The sequence below is a fragment of the Brachycentrus maculatus genome, unplaced genomic scaffold (assembly GCF_059751285.1).
Source record: "Brachycentrus maculatus isolate JH-2025_06_01 unplaced genomic scaffold, ASM5975128v1 h1tg000543l, whole genome shotgun sequence".
NCBI lineage: Eukaryota > Metazoa > Arthropoda > Insecta > Trichoptera > Brachycentridae > Brachycentrus > Brachycentrus maculatus.
In genome coordinates, this window is record NW_028281287.1 from 610,905 (window position 1) to 632,267 (window position 21,363).

Genomic DNA, 21,363 nt, shown 5'->3' on the forward strand with positions numbered 1-21,363 from the left:
TACGATATGTTAATTATAATTTAATGAATTGATAATGAAAATTGAAATTGAAGAGATAAATTTATAATTTGTATGTTTCAGATATTGAATAGGACCAACAACATATTTGAATTGGTGACAGTAGATGCTGTGTTGACAGAGGGACCAAATGTGAAGAATAACCAAAGCTTGGTGCTAAGCGATGAGGTTGATTCGATGCAAGAGAAAAACTTGAGGTTAAAAGGTAACTTCCAACCCTTTAAACAATCAATCATCTTTTTAAATATTTAATATAACAAACCTACTTATTTTTCATAGACACCCTCGTAGAGTTTTGTGATATTGTAATAAATTCTAGAGAATTAATAGACAACATTATGAGCTGGCAAGTTAATGGGATGAGAATATCTAAATCTGGGTATTTACAAGGCTATTGACGGCCCCTACGGAAAGTACTCTATCTGCAAATCTGTTACTTAACAGGAGAGAGCTTAGAAGATTTTTTCAACATATATTTTTTTTATTAATTAAAGGTTTTATCTGAAATTCTAAACTAGTATTATTCATTGAAAAACACGGTAAAATAATGTATTTAAAATCTTTTTGCCCAGTCAAAATTAAGTAGTAGCGTTTTAGGAGTTCAGTTCATTTCGAAAATTCGATGTAGATAGAGTCTTAAACGCCTGAAAACTAGGCGTAATTTATTTTATATATTATTTTTGTTTGTTTATATTTGTAGATAACAGTCAGTTGGTAATAATAATAATAATAATAAAACCCTTATCCACACCCCAACGGTGCATAGGGCACTGTGTCATATAAACGCAGTGTTATCTTGATCGTTTATACATGAAGGAAAGGTGATCAGCCCTCTGCTTCAGTTACCAGTCCATGGTAATTTCGAATAAATATTGCAGTGAAAAAATCACTAATATTTATTTTACCCCCCTTGGGAATCGAACCCGGGACCTCCCGAACGGTAGCCGAGCGTGCTGACCATTACACTACGGAGGCGGACAACATTTTTGTTTGTTTATATTTGTAGATAACAGTCAGTTAATAACATACACCAAATATCTCAAAATAGACAAAAATGTAGTTAGAGTACTTTACGTAGGGTACGTCGATATCATTATCTGGTTTAGGTGATGAATTTACATACTGTGCAACATTCACCATTCACATTGCACACTGTGCAGATAACCATATTGCATTTTTTTGTATGTTTATTATTGTTAGGCAGAATGATGAACGTTACGCAAATGTATAAAGTGATCACTTAAGCCAGCCAAATGCCAGGCCGTAAACCCTGAGATGCTCAGACATCCATCTTCTTTCGCATATACACGATAGATGTTTTAAATTAAGTCGATACACCAATAATATATGGTGGTACAAAATTAATGACCCTATCGGAAGATGTTATAATTTTTGCAAAAGGCGTAGTACGTCAATCATATTTGACATTTCGCTCACTCCTTTCAAGAACGTCATAAATCAAAAAACTTGATTTTTCAGGAGTACGTTTTTATAGTTTAAAAATATAATACAATGTATTAAAAATAAATATCAAGCCACTTATTGAACTTTTTACTGTGCAACACATCTTTTTAGGTGAAACCTGAAGGTTCTTTCTGGATTTGAAAAATATTTAGTATATTTCAAAAAATAATTGAACAATACCTCTTCTTCAAAATGCAAAAACAACTCTTTCTGCCCTGTAGCGGGTAAATATTAAGTTAAAAATATGCCGCTTTTGCTGGGATATAGTACATTTTCTGGGCATTCCGAAAACACGCACAACTGTAAATTGACGATTTTCGATTTATGACGTTCTTGAAAGGAGTGAGCGATTTGTGAACTAGATAGCTGCAGTATATAAACAGATTGATAAAACGGGTACAAATGTATATCAACACTGGCGTCAGCCACTTGACGAATATCATATTTTTGACTTAACAGAAAAAAAAAAAATGTTCCATATAAAGATTTCCATCAATCAATATTTTTTATTTATTTAGTAAATAGTTATTCAAAAACAAAATTGGATAATTAATTTTGCACCAATCTGATTTTTTTGTATACTGCAGCTGTCTAGTTTACAAATGTCGAATAGGATTGACGTATGACGCCATTTGCAAAAATTATAATATCTTTCGATATAGTGTTAATTTTGTGCCACCCTGTACAATACAATATTAATTCCTTCCCAATAAACAATTCCCATTTTTTGCCAATTCCAGTGCATAGCCACCAGAAATATATACATAACTAAAGATAATGATTCAAGAAAATGGCAAATAAACTCTAATATTATTAATTTATTCTCTTTGTGGGAATATCTGTCTATTTTTTATTTAAATTTTACATGGTAAATACCAATTTTCAAATCTACAATATCTTGACATATTTATGTTTGATGATTTCGACATCATTACCAAACTGTTAAATACATACATCGAAAGATGTGTCACAATATATTTTAATAAATAGTCATATATGGTAAAGTAAGTAAAAGTTAAATCCAAAATGGACAATTTTAAGACTTCACAACATTTTGAGTGTGTCCAAATACTTGTTCTCAAAATCTGGATTATCGCCAATTACAGGAGTTATTTTCATATTATTTTTTGACATCTTGTCAAAGATGAAGAAGAATATGGAAGTCTGGGCATTTACGGGGCTGACGACCGTCATAGGCTGGTTTAAGTGATCATTTTACACACGTGTAACATTAACCAATTCTACCCATTATTGACAACCACACTACCCAAATTCTTGGAAGTATGTTATTTATGAACCAATTTTGAAACATTGTTCTTGAATCACTAGAACTTTACTAGCTTTTTATTGAGCAGAAACTCTTTTATTAGTATGTGAAGTCCGAATCCTGGATTGTAATCACACACATGAGAAACGCCAGAAAACATCATTTTCATTTTTATTATTTAAGCTTATGTCAGCCGCGTAAATGCCCAGATTTCCATATTCTTCTTCATCTTTGATGAGATGTCAAAAAATACTATGAATATTTGGACTGACTGATCATCATCATCCCTGATCACAATAACCGGATCCCACCGTATTACATCATTTTATTATACATGAAACAGTTGTCAATAATAATCCCTTTCAGGAGAAGTACAAAAGGTTCATAAGCCCGTCAGTGGTAAAAAAAAGCCGGGAGATGTTCAGATAAGATTAAAAGGTAACATGATTTGGCAAAATGAAAAACACAGATGGCACACTGCATTCACTTTCACCCATTGCAAAATCGCAAAAGCTCTTACAATGTTATTATGTTATCAATGCTTACTCGTTGGTTTATAGTATTATACAATTTGGATCCACATCGCAGCTTTCATTTTAAAATTACAGCCAATCCTGGATATAAGTGAAGCCTCTTTAAAAGAAAGCTGGCCTAAGGTCGCGTTACTAATGCTTTCTTTTACATTTTACCACTGTGTAAAAGAAAGCATAAGAATTACCTGTGCTTGCGAGTGTTTTTGCCCAGAATTTTCACTCATGAATTACATGAAATTAAAGTAACTTTAAACATAAAGAGTAAATCCACTCACGAGTAGGCCTAGGCTATGAAACTTAAAAAGTTGAGGCCTGAGTAGGGTCATGATAAGCGGTGTTATAAGTCGTAGCTAGATTTCAGAGTCACTTGGACGTTAGTAATTCAAAAAAAAAAACACTGCCTGTGCATCTCTATAAGATGAAGTACATCACATCACCATATTGCGAATGTGGAATAGGGGATGCAAACCATTCGTTCTTTCAGTGTCCGCTCACAACAGAAAAGGAAAACTTTCCAAATAGCTTAACACGGGCAGAAATTCAACTCCCCACCCAAGAATCCACTCTTCTTTCTGAATCTAATTCTAGAATTGCAGTCATAATTTCTAAAATGATAAAGTTAAACGCATTTAAACTTTTGTATTTATTGTTATTGTTATTTTGTTTGTAAATAAAAATGTCCGCCTCCGTAGTGTAATGGTCAGCACGCTCGGCTACCGTTCTGGAGGTCCCGGGTTCGATTCCCAAGGGGGGTAAAATAAATATTAGTGATTTTTTCACTGTAATATTTATTCAAAATTACCATGGACTGGTACCTGAAGCGGAGGGCTGATCACCTTTCCTTCATGTATCAAGATAACTCTGCGTTTTTATGACACAGTGCCCTATGCACCATTTGGGTGCGGATAAGGGTTTAAAAAAAAAATTGTAAAAATAATACTTAACACTTGTAGTAACATCCTTTTACTGGGTGACTACCAAATATATTTTTTTAAAGAGAATGATATAAGAGAAACTTCTTTATAAGATAAAAAAGTACCTTTTTTATATCCAGGTTCGACTGTATCACTTATTTCAAATGTATTGTTTGCTGGATAAATCACGTAAGGAGTCACTCCAAGTATATTTAGGTATTCACTAACTAGTAATATAAAATACTGTTTTTGTTTTTGAATTCGTACAAATGATGTAGTCTTTATTCCTTGTTATGGTATTCTTTTATAAGTTGTAAAGCTTCTAAAAAAACTAGTGGGAAAAAATATTTGGCAGATTTTAACCGTTTTCAGAAAATTGTGATAATTATTTGTTTTGTGATAATATGTACATATTTGTTAAAAAATTATTAAAGAAATAAAATCTGATTACTACTAATTCTTTGTAAAATCAAAAGGATGGATATTTATATGTACGAAGAAAAAAAAACATTTTTTGGTAATATATGATAGAATATATTTTGTGCATAGTATCGTAGAACGGGGCTACTTGAACTTTGATGTGTTACTTAAGCCCAGTACAAAAAAAAATTGACTGTGGTATCGATCGAAGTATCGTGACAATAAGTGTCACCTGTCAAGGAAACAATGAATCATCTCGATACGTTCATTATTGTAGACCAAATCCAGATTTAATTTATTTTTTTTGTACTGGGCTCAAGTAACATATCAATGTTCAAGTAGCCCTATTCTACGGTATATTAAAATAAATTATACATTGTAAAAAATAAAATAAAATAAAACTGTAATGGATTTTAAAGAAAAATAAAAATTTATATTTATTTTCATATTCACTCAGGAATTTTCTTATTGATTTGAGCGTTATATCGTTTTTGGGATGATATTCCTAAACAACGGCTGTATTTCTACTGTGAATAAATTTTATGCATTATTTAATCCAAAACACAACTAATATTAAAAATAACCTAAAATTAAACCGGTTTTTATTTTTTTAATGATTGAAAAACCAGTTATTCTGGTTTTCATTGTTTTAGAACCCCTACATTGATTGTATGTTTATTGTAGTATCTTTTGACAAAGGAAAGAAATATGACAATGAAAAAATATATATACCCAATTTTACTAATTAGTCACCTTTATAAGTATGTATAAGTTTATAAAATTTTCAATTATTTGAGTATGAAACCTTTGTTAAAATACTGTAATTTTAATGTCTTTATTTTCAATCGTAATTAGTACCAATGTTTTTTTAAGGTATTTTGAATAATCATTGTTTTTTTTATTTTATAAATTTGTATACGTAGAGGATCAATCCTGTTTTTAGGTTGCTATTATAAAAATATCATGCTTAAAGACCATATTATGGTGAAGAAAAATCTACCACTTATTCTATTTGAATTAGAATGAACATGCAATATTTAGTCAACGTATGTTTATTCCAATTTTTATTACAAGTATAAATTTTGCATTTATTTTACTTGTTTTAAATGATATAAAATTTTATAATTTCAGAATGTATTGTATTTACTACAAGCAATATTTATAACATACCGTAGAACAGAGCTACTTGAACTTTGATGTGTTACTTGAGCCCAGTACAAAAAAAAATCTGTATTTGGTCTACAATAATGAATGTGTCGTGACAATAAGTGTCACCTGTCAGGATAACAATGAATCATGTCGATACGTTCATTGTTGTAGACCAAATACAGATCTAAATATTTTTTTTGTACTGGGCTCAAGTAACATATCAAAGTTCAAGTAGCCCCGTTCTACGGTATATATTTTTATGTAAAAAAAAACAACACATTTTTTAATGCTTTAGCTAAAATTAATTAAATTAAATGATTGACACTAAAATCCACATAATTTTGTGGAATGAAATAGATTATCATGCCAATCTCTCATATATTTATATTGATTTTAATTACTGCTAAGAATTTCACTCCACACTTTACAGTGACAAATAGTCGTAGAATTGCACTAAATATCATTTTCAAGATGAAATACAGAAAAAAAATTAATACATCAAGCTGTGGTCCTACGCACACACAGTTTTTAAATATGTGCACATGTACATGCAAAAGCAAAAGGTTATAATAAAGTAATAAGAAATCAAAGTACGAAGATTAAGCTGACATACCTCTAAATCATGGGTGGCCAGCATTTACAGCAGCCGGGCCAGATTATATAGATCAGATTTCTTACCGGGCCGTAAAACAATTTTTTTTTATTATTCAAAGCAAACATGAAATACTTATGGTTTTTTTTTTAAAGAAGACATAACAAAAATGTGAATCAGAGTTAGGCAATGCAATATTTATATATTTTAATTATTTGTGAGACATCTGATTTTGTTTGTCAGAACTAAGTGCAACAATGTTGATACGTTCATGATTGATGTTGTTGCTACCCGCAAACAGTTTTCCAAATGCTCATTAGTGATTGTTTTTCTCATTTGAGATTTAATATGCTTCATTCGACTAGTATGTATCATAGCTACTGTATAACTAGCTTATACATAGCATTTTGACTTTGAGTCGCTCTAGCACTCAGTTATGGCAGCTTGTATTCTCATCAATGTGTATTTAAAAGTAGATCGCAAAATGTTGTGATTGTTTGCTAACACGAATATACCATAGAAAAAATTTTCACGATAGCGATAGTGAGATACTTTCGTATATGGGATATGATACGAACTACGCACGGTGGAATGTTCTTTTTCCGTGGGTGGGCACCTTTGGTCCAAATAGTATTTTATTACACACTAAAGCAGCGGCTCTTAACCTGGGTTCGATCGAACCCCAGGGGTTTGGTAAGTCAGTCTCCCGGGTTCGGCGGAGATCAAAACACACACCCGATTTATTGTACGATATTATGAAAAATGATACTACGTACAATATATTCATTTATCCAATAGATCTTGTATATTATTTGAAAGGAATATATCAATCCTACATTTTTTCTTTCAAACCCTTATCCGCACCACAATGGTGCATTAACACTGCATCATATAAACGCAGTGTTATCTTGACGGTTGACACACAAAGGAAAGTCGATTAGCCTTCTGTTTCAGATACCAATCCAGGGGTAATATTGAATAAATTTTAAACTGTAAAAATCACTTATATTTATTTCACCCCCCCTGGGAATCGAACCCGGGACCTACAGAACGGTAGCCGAGCGTGCTAACCATGACCTGAGGCGGACAATCAATCTGGCAATATAAATAATACAAGAACTCAAACACTAAAACAAAGCATGTGCTCCGCATCATACCTACATTTCTTTCACTAGGATGGGACTTCAAATAAGTCATAACAAATGTACTAGATCTATTATCATAACGTATCGTCATTGCGAAATCGGGGAATCACATATAATAGAGAAGTGATAATTTCCTGGCAACACTGCCGCCCAATAGTCGAATTGTAACTGTTGCGATGGTGTGTTGTGTGATACCTTTCTTAATATTTTAATCCCTTCATACTTTTTTGAGCAAAAAAGAATTAATTTTCCAATCAAGGGTTTGGTGAACAAATGAAACTGGTGAGTACCGAAGGTACCTCCAATACGATTTAGAACCACTGTACTATGTATTATTATTAAGTACTATAACTATTAAGTACTTTTACTGTACTATTACTTTTTAGTATTTTAATGATAAAAAAAATAGCTTAACAAACAAACACAGGATGAATGAAAGTACGTGACCATTGTGTGTTCGTAGGTCAAATGATTTACATGGATAATTGGCGCATGATGATGTATTTGGGAACACCCGTCATGCCTGACCTGACCTCACTCATCACTACTGGGTTGTACATCAACGACCTGTCCATGCACGACTTCAGCAGGTATGTAACAAGCACTGATTATCATCAAACCTTTATGGGTAGGCAGAGAGAGCGGAACGCCACACCACCACAACAAAAAAAAAGTGTTTACTATATTTTACCTCTGCACAGTTTTCTAAGGTGAAACGTGACGTAGTACGTCAAAACCAAGAATCGAACCCACAACCTAATTTCGCAGTCAAAAGTCCTTCCACTACACGCTGTGGGTACGTCATATGGGAATGAAAACCTCCTGATATAAACCCATTGACCGATTGACTTCTAACCTGACCACTTTCAAGTATTTGATATACTTGATTATGTAAAGTTTTCTCGGTCCTCTTTTACTTCTAATGCCAACCTCATTCGCCTCATAAATTTGTTTTTACTATTCTTTCTTCACTCATTCGATTCACATGCCCAAACCATTTTAACACACCTTTCTATTAATAATTGTTTGGCGACGTTTTTCATGATAGAGGGACCCATATTATGCAAAGTTTTCCTTTGAAAACCTCCTGATACATACCTGTTATCTGATTGACTTCTAACCTGACCATTTTCAAGTATTTGAAATACTTGATTATGTAAAGTTTTTCTCGGACTTCCTTTGCTCCTAATGCCGACCACATTTGCCTCGTAAATTTGTTATACTATTATTTCTTTACTCATTCGATTCACATGCCCAAACCATCTTAACGCACCTTTCTTTTTTATCGATAATTATTAGGTGACGTTTTCCATGATGAGGGACCCATATCATGCAAAGTTTTCCTATGCTTCTATTTCCAATTACATTCGCTTCATTCGTTTTATTGTTCTTTCCTCGCTCATTAGTTATACTTGTACCAACACTGTTACACTGTAAACCATCTCAGCAATCCTTCATAAATTTTAATGATAATGTTTATTTGAGCCTTGCATTCTTTCCTTATAAAAAATAGTGAGGGACATTGGTACCATAAACCAAGGACGCAAAATGCTGAACCCTCTTCTAGTGGAACGGAAGGTCTGTTGACGACGTTCAACAGTCCGGCTACTCCTGAAGAGTTTTACGTGGTTTCCTCCCAGCAATGAAAAAATGCTTATTGAGAAGTTCCTGATCGGCTTACACCAGATTATCCCTCCTGTCCCCAAAACGGATTAAAAGAAATGTTTTTTTTTTTACTTACAAGAAATAAAAGTCCACTTCATGATCTTGAAACTTTGTAAATAATATGCAAGATAAATAATAAATGCAACTCCCACCTAAAACGAAAATCTTTCCTTATATCACACCCTTCGAACATTGTCTTACATTTGGCTAAGATCTCATTTCGACTGCATTTGATCTACTTTCATCCTTCTTTTACCAACTCCATGCTTCACTTTCATACATTGGAATTGAAACTAGGTCTTTATTGTGTACTGCCAGTTTTTTATTATTATTTAATATTATTATTCTATAGTTATACGATTGCTATTGTATAATAATACATTTTTTCCCACATTATACATTGAACATGCCTTCGCTAATGCACCTATCCATCTTTCTGTATTGACATTACCATATACTAGTTTAGTGTCATATTTTCTTATGGAAAGTTGGTTCTCTGTACCAATTTTAACATATAAATAAATAGGTAGCCTGGTAACCCTGGTATTAAATTAGATGTGCAAAAAATGGTATTGAAATAAAAAGGGTCTTTGAATAATAGGGATTTAATGCTGGCTGGAACACAGCAGTCAGTGGAGCTCAAGCTAGCTCTGGACCAGGAACAGCAGAAGAGTAAGAAGCTGGAGGAGTCCATGAGGAAGTTGGACGAGGAGATGAGGAGAACTGATGAGCTGCTGTATCAGATGATACCCAAACAGGTGGCTGACAGGCTGAGAACTGGAGAGAATCCGATAGATACTTGCGAGGTAATGTTAACTCAACTGAACTTACGAATTGCACATTAAAAATAAAATAAACACACTTGGATTTCAAAATTTTGAGTTTGTCCATTTATTTGTTCACAAATCTGGATTATCCCCAATTAGGTGTTATTTTTTGACACAAAAATAATGTAAAAAATGACCCCTAATTAGAGATAATCCAGATTTGTGAACAAGTATTTGGACACACTGAAAATGTTATTAGTAAATTAACTAGTCAAAATAATTCATGACTTTAATAAAAAAAAATGATTTTCTAGCGTTTCTCAAGTATGTAAATACAATCCAGGATTCGGACCTCACATACAAATGAAAGAGTTTCTGATTTTAAAAAAAGCTTGCCTCATCCCAGCGTATATGTTTCTTGTGAAGCCCATTGAATTCAAGAACTGTGTTTCGAGTTTAACTAACATATCTAAAAGTTCCAAGAATTTGAATAGTGTGGTTGTCAATCATGGGTAGAATAATAGGTGAATGTTACACATGTGTAAAGTGATCACTTAAACCAGCCTATGACGGTTGTAAGCCATGTAAATGCCCAGACTTCCATATTCCTCTTCATCTTTGTTGAGATGTCAAAAAAACACATGGATTAGATCTCTTTTTTGAGTTTATTGTACAAAATTAAGGTGAAAATACAAACTATCACCTGCTGAAGAGGACATCTGTAGTTCTTGAAACCAGTCATGTTATTACATTAGTTTATAATATGATCATATTATTATCATGTCAGTACATGTCCGGCTCTGTATTGTCATGGTTAGATCCGTATTACCATGCTGGAGATCCCAGGCTCGATTCCCAGGGGGAGTGAAAATAAGTATTAGTGATTTCACACTCTAATATTTATTTAATATTACCCTGAACTGGTCCTTGAAGCGCAGGAATGATCACCTTGCCTTCATGTAAGTAATGATAACACTGCATCAATACTATGCAGTTCCCTGCATCGTTCGTTCCCTGGGTTGCGGATAAGGGTATGAAGAAGAAGACATTAATAAACTCAAAAAAGTGGTATTTTACAAATGTTTTATGTCTATATTTTTAAATCATCATGGTTATGCCAAATCAATAAATAACAAAAATTACAATACAATCGTTATAACAAAACAGCGATTGTAAAGTTCACAATATACTTTTCAAAGAATTTCATAAATAGGTATTTTAAATGTGCCCTCGGCACGGGAAAACCGGCAAAGGCTCATCAATGTAAATTGTAATTATCATTACAACATCGGTTATCTCAGTTTTTGGTATTTTTTAATTTGGTTAGTTATTTGTTTGCATGCCTATTAGATATATTACATAAAATATTATTTTATCTTTCAGATGTTCGACAGCGTGTCAATTTTGTTCTCGGACGTGGTGACATTCACAGAAATATGCAGCAGAATAACTCCTATGGAGGTTGTATCCATGTTGAATGCCATGTATTCTATATTCGACACCCTGACAGAAAGAAACAGAGTTTATAAGGTCTGTATCAATCTCTTATGTTTGTAGAATTAAAACACCAATGTCTCCGAGACAGGAAATACATTGTATTGCAAAATAGATGAGTAAATTCTCCATAGGACATCCATAGGGCATTAGAAGAAAATTAATGATCTCCTAATCAAAGATTATATAATAGCTAGTCCTCAGAGAAGATATTTTAAACTAACGACATCTGTCATCTAATTCTCAAAACATTACCTATCATTCACTACTACTACTACTTACCCTTATCCCTACCCAATGGTGTATAGGGCACTGCATCAAATTAGTATAATGTCAATTTGAAGTTTTTTTAATGATATCTCAGCTTAAATAGTGAAAATCACCTGTATTTATTTACCCGCCTGGAAATCGAACCCGGGACATCCAGCATCATAGCCAAATGTGCTGACTGCTGCACTATGGAGGCAGATATTTAATTTACAAAATCAATATTTATCAGGGAATAGGTTTTTGATATAAGGTAGTAATTTATTCTCTTTTTTATGATAAAGTATACAACATACTAAATGTGACTATGTGCAGGGTCACTATATTGTAATATGTATGCAAAACCTACAAATTAAATTTATCTTATACTTTCATAAAGATTCACTGTTTTTACTTTATATTCCGTTTATTTATTGTGTTTATTATTATGTTTTTTTTTCAAAGAATAACCCGCAAAACATCTATTTTAGATGCTTGTCGCAGGTAGGATAGTAAAGATAGGGAAGGTAAATATAAAAAATGCATCACAAACACCCAGACCAATTCTTCTCGAATTCATTTTGCAATTGGCGGGAATCGAACCCGCAACGCCAGTTTCTCAGTCGAGCTATGCCACAGTGTATGGCTGTCATTACCTGGCAATCATTACCCCAGCTACGTTGACTCATATAAATAAACTATCCTTAGTATATAAGTTATTCTGTATATTTAAACAATGAAATTCATTTGGACAAATTAGCTACGGCTGTTTATAAAATAAAAACGTGTGAGAGCAATGTTCTGAAAAAAATTAATTAACTGAATATCCTGGCGTTAACAGTGGAAAATCTCTTTTAGGTAGAAACAATTGGTGACGCTTATATGGTGGTGAGTGGAGCACCCGAGAAGGAAGTAAACCATGCTGAAATGGTTTGTGACATGGCCCTTGATATGGTTGATGCTATAACGGACCTCAAGGATCCATCAACAGGTATTTATTATGTTAATCTGAGGAAGAAGCTGTTAGCTTTGAAACCGGTCGACATTTTGACAAGTTGGTTATTGTTACCAAAGAACAAGTATCAAAGTGATTGACATATCTAGTTTGTGAGACTAATAACTGTTTGTGAATAGTGTGATTTCCAAACATTACATATTTAAATCAAAGCTTATTCCTTCTAACATGTATGTATAGTGAATTATAAACCATAAAACCATGATGAATGTTATTTATGACACAGAATAATATATTTTAGGTTCTCATCTGCAAATAAGGGTTGGAGTTCATTCTGGTGCAGTGGTTGCTGGAATTGTTGGATTAAAAATGCCGAGGTTTGATGTCACTCATTCTGTAATATAAATTATGTAATTCGTTTCAAGTTCCTACTTTTGAACTTAATAATACAACTATTCAAAATGTTGCTTAACTTAGACCTTGTGTATTGGTAGTCAAACCTAATCTTACTTAACCTGACCTAACATCAGAAGTTACATAGAGGAGAAGCTATTATCATGTGTTATTTTGCAGATATTGCCTTTTTGGTGACTCTGTTAACACTGCATCCAGAATGGAGTCAACTTCGGAAGCTATGAAGATTCATATTTCCCAATCCACCAAAGAGCTCATATCGCCTTCTTACTGCGTAGAGGAAAGAGGAGAGATTCTTGTCAAAGGAAAAGGTACTGATTACTTTGCTCTACAAAGTAATGCAATATTTTATTGTTTATAAAAGAGACAATTTTTTTAATTGTGGTTGATTTGTAATCAACAAGATCCTGATGATCCATTTTTATGAAAGAGTCTCTTACTGCTGTAATGATTCGCTTACTGGTTCACTGGTCAATACAAAAAGAGCAGCCTAGAGTCATTGGGTTGTTTTGTGAATATCAAATAATCTATTTGCCCTAGGATGGTGATCTAACTAAAGAATTAATGAACAAATAAAATGATTTAAAAAATTCCCATCTTCGTGACCTGATCATTTCGGTAATACAATCCACTGATGCAGATCTTTAGACTAGATCTACGAAAACTAAGGGAGTATGGTGAATGTGTCTACATCTTGCTTGAATATTGATGAAGTTTAAGTGAACCATATACACTGAACTCCATATTTAAATGGTTAATTCATTCCAAGCAATGCCATGCAAAAAAAAGTGTACTAGTGCATTGCGATCTGCAGTCCTGCAATTCCCAATCCTCTTTATTCCTAGCACCCTTCGGCAGAGCTATCTCTGTACATAGTACTGTTGTAAGTACATGTTAAGGGACGTAGGAAATTCCAAATTACTGTTACGTGTCTCTTTTTTTGAACCGTGTATTTTAAATTGTGTGAAAACTGATTCAATGAACTTCAATGACATTCATGTACATTCAGTATAATAAATCCCAGAAGCTAAGTATGAGGAGCTGAAGTGGGTTTCGCCTAATAGACCGGAATGGAGAAGGAGTTGTCTTTTGTTGTTGCAGACCAATCCACAGGAACGAGTCCGTAGAAGAAGAAATTCCTATTTAGATGGTCATATTCGGAATTAAATCCAAGTGTATATGTATGGTAGACTATATGCATGTTAATGAAACCTTTTCACCCTTGTTTTATATCGCATTATTTTGAATCAGGCGCAATGAAAACATACTGGCTGACCAGGCGGGAACACCGCACTCCCATATCCAAGATCCTGTCAGCCAAGCAGGCCTGGACTGCCGAGTCGGTGCCCGGCTCCGCAGGACAGGCTCCGGAGAGCTCCTCGGGAGTGGAGGACAGGAGGGTGTACTCGCCGGTCACATTCCAGGAAGTGGCCAGGAGGAGTGTGGCTAACTCGCCTATCAAAACGGGCTCGCATAGAGGTATATCATATACAGTAGAGTCTCGATTATTCAACCTAAACCGGCCGTGGCAAGGTAGAATAAGAAAACTTTTCAAATATGTATATGTAACAAAACTGAATGTAACAAACTAAAACATCAAAATGCACTTACGGCAAAGTAATAAAACATGTTTTACAGTAGGCACATACTCACATACAATGCAGTGAACTACGAAACTTAACTTAAGCTTGGGTAAAAAAGTCTGTGATTGTCTTTTGTGTACCCCGGTAGGTCAGATAACTCAGAAGGTTGGATAACTGAAGGTCGTATAACCGAGACTCTGCTGTATTTTAATGTCCATTTTGTTCAACAGTTTCTCTCAAAAAGCACAGTGAGATTTTTTTTATTCATTGTTGTCAGTCCAAATTATTTGCAAATGTCCTCCAGTCATATCTTCTATATTTAAGCCTTGCCAACTTACAACATAACACAATCGCGTAGATCAGGGATGGGGAAGCTTTTTTTCTAAAGGCCACTTTCATTTATCTGTTGAATCAGATATGAATCAGATTAGGCCACAGTAAAAAACCTTAACATCCATAAACCCTCATAAGTGAAATATTTTTCATTCACAATGTAAATTAGACGAAGCATTATTTTTAAAAATCTTTTAAGTAAAATAAACATTTACAAATACAAATGTATATTGAACAATCCATCAATTACTTTTCAAGTTTTGTGAACATAAACTTTACTTTATATAAATTTAGAAAGATGTTATTTTTCTTTTAATTTGGTACCAGTTAAGAGGTTGTAGCCGAATGTAGCCTTATGACCGCAGATTCTTCACCCCTGGTGTTGATGACATCACCTTATCTTGATTATATCACCCTGGTCTTGATGATATTGCTTTATCCCCTTTTAAATTACCAACAATCTAATATTATTTCTGAATAGATGAATGACATCTTCCCATTTTTTTGCCAGAAACAAGGTCCAACTCTATGGGCACAATGTACGCGTACTCTCCGGCGGAGATATTCGGGTCACTGGTCTCCGAGACGGACGAATTCCTGGACCTGCACAGTCAGGCCACTCCCGAGAGGCAGATGTCGCTGGCAGGCGGTGGGAACGTCTTCAGGCTGACCACTGCGCCAGCCCGGACCAATCAGGAGGCAATGCAAAAGCTTCAGATTGAAGAGGATATGATGAATTCGGTGAGCATAAATATGTCCATTGTATTGTACATAATAGGAGGGTTATGTTTACAGTAAAAGTTTACAAATAGTGACACCGATAAGTCATCCTTACACAAACACGGAACTCTGGCAATATATAATATATGTATTTTGGTTTTATAATTTGTACTTTTTGTTCTTCTTTTTCTTAATAAGACTTCTGTCTTCCTCTGCTAGATAAAGGCCTCTTCCGTACCTTTCCTTTCCATTTCCTTCGGTCAGTTGTTGCTTGCAGTCAATTTCTACCCCCCACAGCAACTATATCGTCGGACCATCTCTTTTAGAGTCTTCTGATGCCTACTTTGTTCTCGCAAGGTCTCCATATTAAAAATTTTGAAGTCCATCTTGTGGGGTCCTGTCTTGCAATCCATGATATCCTCTACTTTGGCTCTGTTCCTGGTATCTTCATTTTTTCCTTAATCCATCAGGCTTAAACCAAACATGGATCTTTCCATGCACGCCTTTTCTGCATTTTTCTTTATCAGAGCCACAGTCTCTAGTGCATATCGCTCACTCCTTTCAACAACGTCATAAATCAAAAATCGTAAATTTTCAGTTGTGCACGTTTTCGGAATGCCCAGAAAATATACTATATCCCAGCAAAAACGGAATATTTTTAACTTAATATTTACCTGCTACAGGGCCGAAAATGTTGTTTTTGCATTTTGAAGAAAAGGTATTATTTAATTATTTATTTAAATATACTGAATATTTTTTAAATGGAGAAAAAACCTTCAGGTTTTACCTAAAAAGATCTGTTGCATAGTAAAAAGTTCAATAATAGGCTTGATATCTATTTTGAATACACTGTTTTATATTTAAAACATTAAAAACGTTCTCCTGAAAAATCGAGTTTTTTGATTTATGACGTTCTTGAAAGGAGTGAGCGATATGTGTTTATTGGCAGTATGCTAGTTAACTTCTTGTTAGTCAAAGATATCTTCCAACCAACCAAGAACAGACTGGTGAAAGTGATCAAGGTTTTTACCTTCAAAGAAATAAAAAAACAACACAAATTTGAATCAAAATATTTTTTGTTATATGTCCGTACATTAATTCATTTCAAATTAATAATAATTATTATTTATGGTTGATTTTACATGATAAAAATAGCTTAGACTGCGAAAACTCTTTTCACAAATTCTGAGTTAAACTCAATATTACTCTACATTAATTAAATGCAATTTCTCAGCAAATAAGCAGCAAAATTATGTATGACCAATGTTTGAACGGTGGAATTGGGAAAGAATGCAAGGCTGAGATAAGCTGTTTTGATAAAATTAATAAAGGTGTGTTGAGATTGTTTGAGAATGTTGAAAGTATGATTGAAGAATAAACAGTGAAATAAATTTATGATGCAAACGTTTTAGCTTCCCAAACTTATATAAGTGGCAAACGGCAAGCTTATATAAAACTAGATATTGCTTCTATTTTCTTATGAAATATTCCTCCTTATTATCCTTTCCCGTTAGTACGGGAAAGGATAATAATGATAGTTCATATATTTATAACTTTCTTCAGCCTGAGTTCTTTTACTTACTTTCGCTGTATCCTTTCAAATTTAGATTTAATTTCTAGATCCAAGAATCAGGAACAGTATACTGATTGTCTTTCTTTACATTTCAGGAGAGAATAATAATCCCATCATATTCCGCACCAGCTGTGATAAGTAAATATAAGAAAACTGAAATTCTACAACTACCTTCAATGGAGATCACTAACACGGGTAAATATTTTCATAAACAACTACCCGGTTAAATAAAAATTCCAGAAAAAAGAAACACGCTGTGTGCCAAAAGAAATGTTAAGTATTCCATGTGTTTCTCTTACGTTCGAAATATGGCATTGAAGAAAAAAAAACACATTTTTCTTACCTGTTGCAGGTATAAAATACATGCATGTATTCTAAAGCAAAGTTATGTCAACTTTTAAAGTAATGGGTGATTTAAATAATCTAACATTTACATTTTAATTCAAATTTATTCATTTCATTATACACGTAATTACAAATTACAATAATGTGCACTCAATAAAATTTTCTGTGCCGTGGGCACATTTTACGATATCTTTTTTTTTTAATTATACGAAAGAAAATTGTATATGACACTAAGATTATAAATTTATCATTTCCATCAATATGTTTCAGACAAAGAACATATTTAAGTTAATGACATTGACACAGTGTTAGCACAGGGAACAAATGAATAAAATGTTTAATTTTTTTTCAGATCCTGAATTTCCAATGAACTTTTGTCCCATGAGCTCTCTCGCCTTAGCAGCGAAAATGCCGACTTCATCATGTTCAGATTCCAATTTAGTATCTCACACTAATTCTAAAGTAAACTCTAAGTCCTCCACACCTTCTTCTTGCAAGAATCGGAACAAAGGTCCCTCATCCAAACGCAAGAACAACCTCAGCATTAACGATAGTGAAAACCAATGTTGCGGAAGCTTTGGAAATCCAAATTCCAAACACAAACTGGGAAGCAACTCATGCACCATGTTTTGAAAAAGTTATATAATGAAAATCTTATATCACAATACGAATTTGAGGTTAGGTTATAAAAAGGTAAAAACCTTACCTCACAAAAAAAGGTGTTCTCGCAGTTGAATGTCCCTAATAATTGAAAAGTGAATTAGATTTTGTTGTACGATGAAGAATGGAATAAATTACCAGATTTATTTTTGCACTTATGTATGCAAGAACATATTTGTATTAGGAAAAATGTATTGAAACATGAAAATTAATTAGAATTGTCATTTAAAAGCTAAATAATTGTTACAAATTATAGTAATTATTTTTCGATATAAGAGTTTATGTACTAAAGTTCTATAAAAACATTTTCATTGGTTGTATTTTAATAATATTACTAACTTTGTTTTATTCAATTTTACTTGTTGAATACCACCATTTCTTAAAAACTTTTGTGACACGTGTTTCAATGCATTTAGCATCATTATCAAGCAGTGTTTGATAATGATGCTGAATGCATCGAAACGTATGTTACAATAGATATTTTGGAATAGTGGTATTTTCCAAGTAAAATTTTAATGAAATATATATTTCTAACATTAATTGCTTATTCCGTTGGATTATTTAATTCATTTTCTAAGTATTTCTTTTAAATCACTAAAATCAATTAAATTTAAAGTATTTGTCAATTACACACACTTTTTTCTAGAGTTTACAAAACAAATACATATCTTTTTAACTTTTTATCCTTTATTTCCTGCTCTATTTAATACATATACTCATATTTTACAAAACCATTAACAAATACTGAATAGCTGTTGAATGTTTTAATATATTATATAAGACCCTGTTTATGGTAATTCAAATAGAAAATAGGTAAATCTTAAGTTAATATTCCTTTTAAAGAGAATAAAAATATCCCTGGTCAAAAAATAGTTAACTATAGCTTCTAGTCACAGCGATATTTTTTTTTACATATTATTTGTTTTATTCATTGTTTCGGCATTAACTTTGTGGTAAGACATGTTACAATGATTAAAGAAAACACTTGTTTTTTACCACTTGAGTTTTATTATAGACTACATAATATACATAATATAATATAATATAATATCAGTTATTATACAGACCTGAATGATGGAAGTTTAACTTCTGAAACATGTAGTCTATAATAAAACTAAAATGGTAAAAAACAAGTGTTTTCTTTAATCATTGTATTATTTGTTTATTTAAAAAATACAAAATCACACTTTTTTTTTTCAACTTATAACATTGTTAATTTACAATATTTCGTTTCCAAACACTATCACTATTTTTTTAATATTTATAAGTAACAATCATGTAACGAATTGCAATTATATTCTAAAATTTGAGATTATTATCTACAGTAAATAAATAATTAATTACTATCATTAATATTTATTTAAATTTTAAGTATTTTATAATAATAATAATAATGAATATTTTAAAAATGTATTTCTGACTCATTCAATATGTATGTTTGTCCACACTTTATATCTCTAGATTTTTTTAAAACATATTGACTGCCAAGGCGCAATTTGAATGTCTTGTGTCTATATACTTTACAAACGTCGTTGTGGTCCCGTGGTTAGTGTCGCGGACTCTAAGTCAGAGTTTCTCGGTTCGAACCCCTCTACCGCAATTTGATACCTATTTCTAATAATGAGCCGCTTAGGCTCACAGAAACAGTATGAAATTGAAAAATTTGTAAAAATAATAAAAGCACAAATATTTATATTTTTTCTTTAAAAAAAAACTTTTTCTTCTTTTGTGCGTGTCATATCAGGTCCCCTTGATGTCGACTATCACTTGAGAATAATTGTCCTTGTCTCGGGCAGCTTTGCACAGCGCCTCAAAGGTCCTTATCACCATCTAATCTCGTATATTCTGGAGCCAGAACTTACATACCTTATACTTACCTTCAATAAAGATACTTTATACTTTATTTTGGCTATTTTTTGAGCTGACAGATATGCGTGCTGCATAAATTTATATTCAGAGTAGATATGACCATGCGCTAGCACCAAAAAGGTGAGATTGAAACAGCGCCATCTTTTGAATTCTTCCAATCATAGTTATCCGTGTCTGACACATGAAAAAACTTGACAATTTACCATAAAATAATACCAAAATAAAAACAACTGTTGTATTTTATGAAATCCAACTAAAACTCAAAAAACGTTTTTGAATTTTCTACGAAAATCCTAATGGCAGTCAATGTGTTAAATTAAATGAAAAAAATATATATTTATCTATTGATCTCATTAGTGAAAAGCTTTAATTTAAGAATTCTTTATTTCTACAAATAACAAATAAATAATCATATTAATATTTTGTGTTGATATTATCTGTTGATGGTCTCCCATTATAAGTTATAAGCAAATAAGAAAGTAGAAAGCTATATAAAAATTAAGTTTTAAAATATATTTTCTTATGAATTTAATAGCAACAAAAATGTTATAACTCTTCAACCCCATTTTTCTCACTCTTCTTCCAGTATTGTAAAGTAAAATTTAAAAAGTCAAAATACTTTTAAATGTTATGCTAAACTTGTCTGCTAGTCTGAAGACTGACCATCTATCGGACAGTCTTCCAGTAAACTGACAACTGGTGCAGGTTTTAAAATAGTAGATATTTCTAAATACTTAAGCTGTCAGCTATTCCATCATTTATTATAATTGGTTTTGAATTACATTAGATATTTATGAAAGTGTATAATTCAATAGTTTTTGTTAAATCTAAATTTTTAATATGTACTTTTTTTGCTGTAGATAATATACATTGACGTGACAAATGATTGTGATACAGTAAAAACAAAGATGGCCGCCATCAATAATTATTTTCTCAATCTACACATCCCAGTCAAAAGGATTTACTTGACTATCCACTATGTTTTAGAGGAGTTTTGCATATTAACATAGTAAATTAAAAATCCAGATAAACATATTTACTATTTTTATCCAAAGATTAATATTATATTTTAAAGATTATTTTTCTCTACAAATGTATTTGCATAATACTCAATAAATATGTATTTATCATGTTTTAAACAATTATATTAAGAATTTAATGTAGTTTACATGAATCTATATGTTGTCATTACTAGCACATAGCACGTTTAATTATTGTTTCTACTTTAATCTTAATT

The 21,363-nt window shown here is 32.4% G+C and overlaps 1 protein-coding gene across 1 annotated transcript in view; it reads left to right on the forward strand.

Annotated features, from left to right (window-relative positions):
- Gyc88E (Guanylyl cyclase at 88E) overlaps positions 1-19,189 on the forward strand; it is a 152,830-nt gene extending 133,641 nt beyond the window's left edge. The window contains exons 6-16 of the mRNA XM_088273079.1: positions 82-223; positions 7,966-8,092; positions 9,769-9,973; positions 11,318-11,464; positions 12,533-12,665; positions 12,931-13,006; positions 13,203-13,354; positions 14,295-14,522; positions 15,471-15,700; positions 17,348-17,447; positions 17,950-19,189. Coding sequence (XP_088129205.1) covers positions 82-223; positions 7,966-8,092; positions 9,769-9,973; positions 11,318-11,464; positions 12,533-12,665; positions 12,931-13,006; positions 13,203-13,354; positions 14,295-14,522; positions 15,471-15,700; positions 17,348-17,447; positions 17,950-18,230 — 1,821 coding nt within the window. The 3' untranslated portion in view covers positions 18,231-19,189. The remainder of the gene's footprint in view (positions 1-81; positions 224-7,965; positions 8,093-9,768; positions 9,974-11,317; positions 11,465-12,532; positions 12,666-12,930; positions 13,007-13,202; positions 13,355-14,294; positions 14,523-15,470; positions 15,701-17,347; positions 17,448-17,949) is intronic.
- Positions 19,190-21,363: the final 2,174 nt, after the last annotated feature.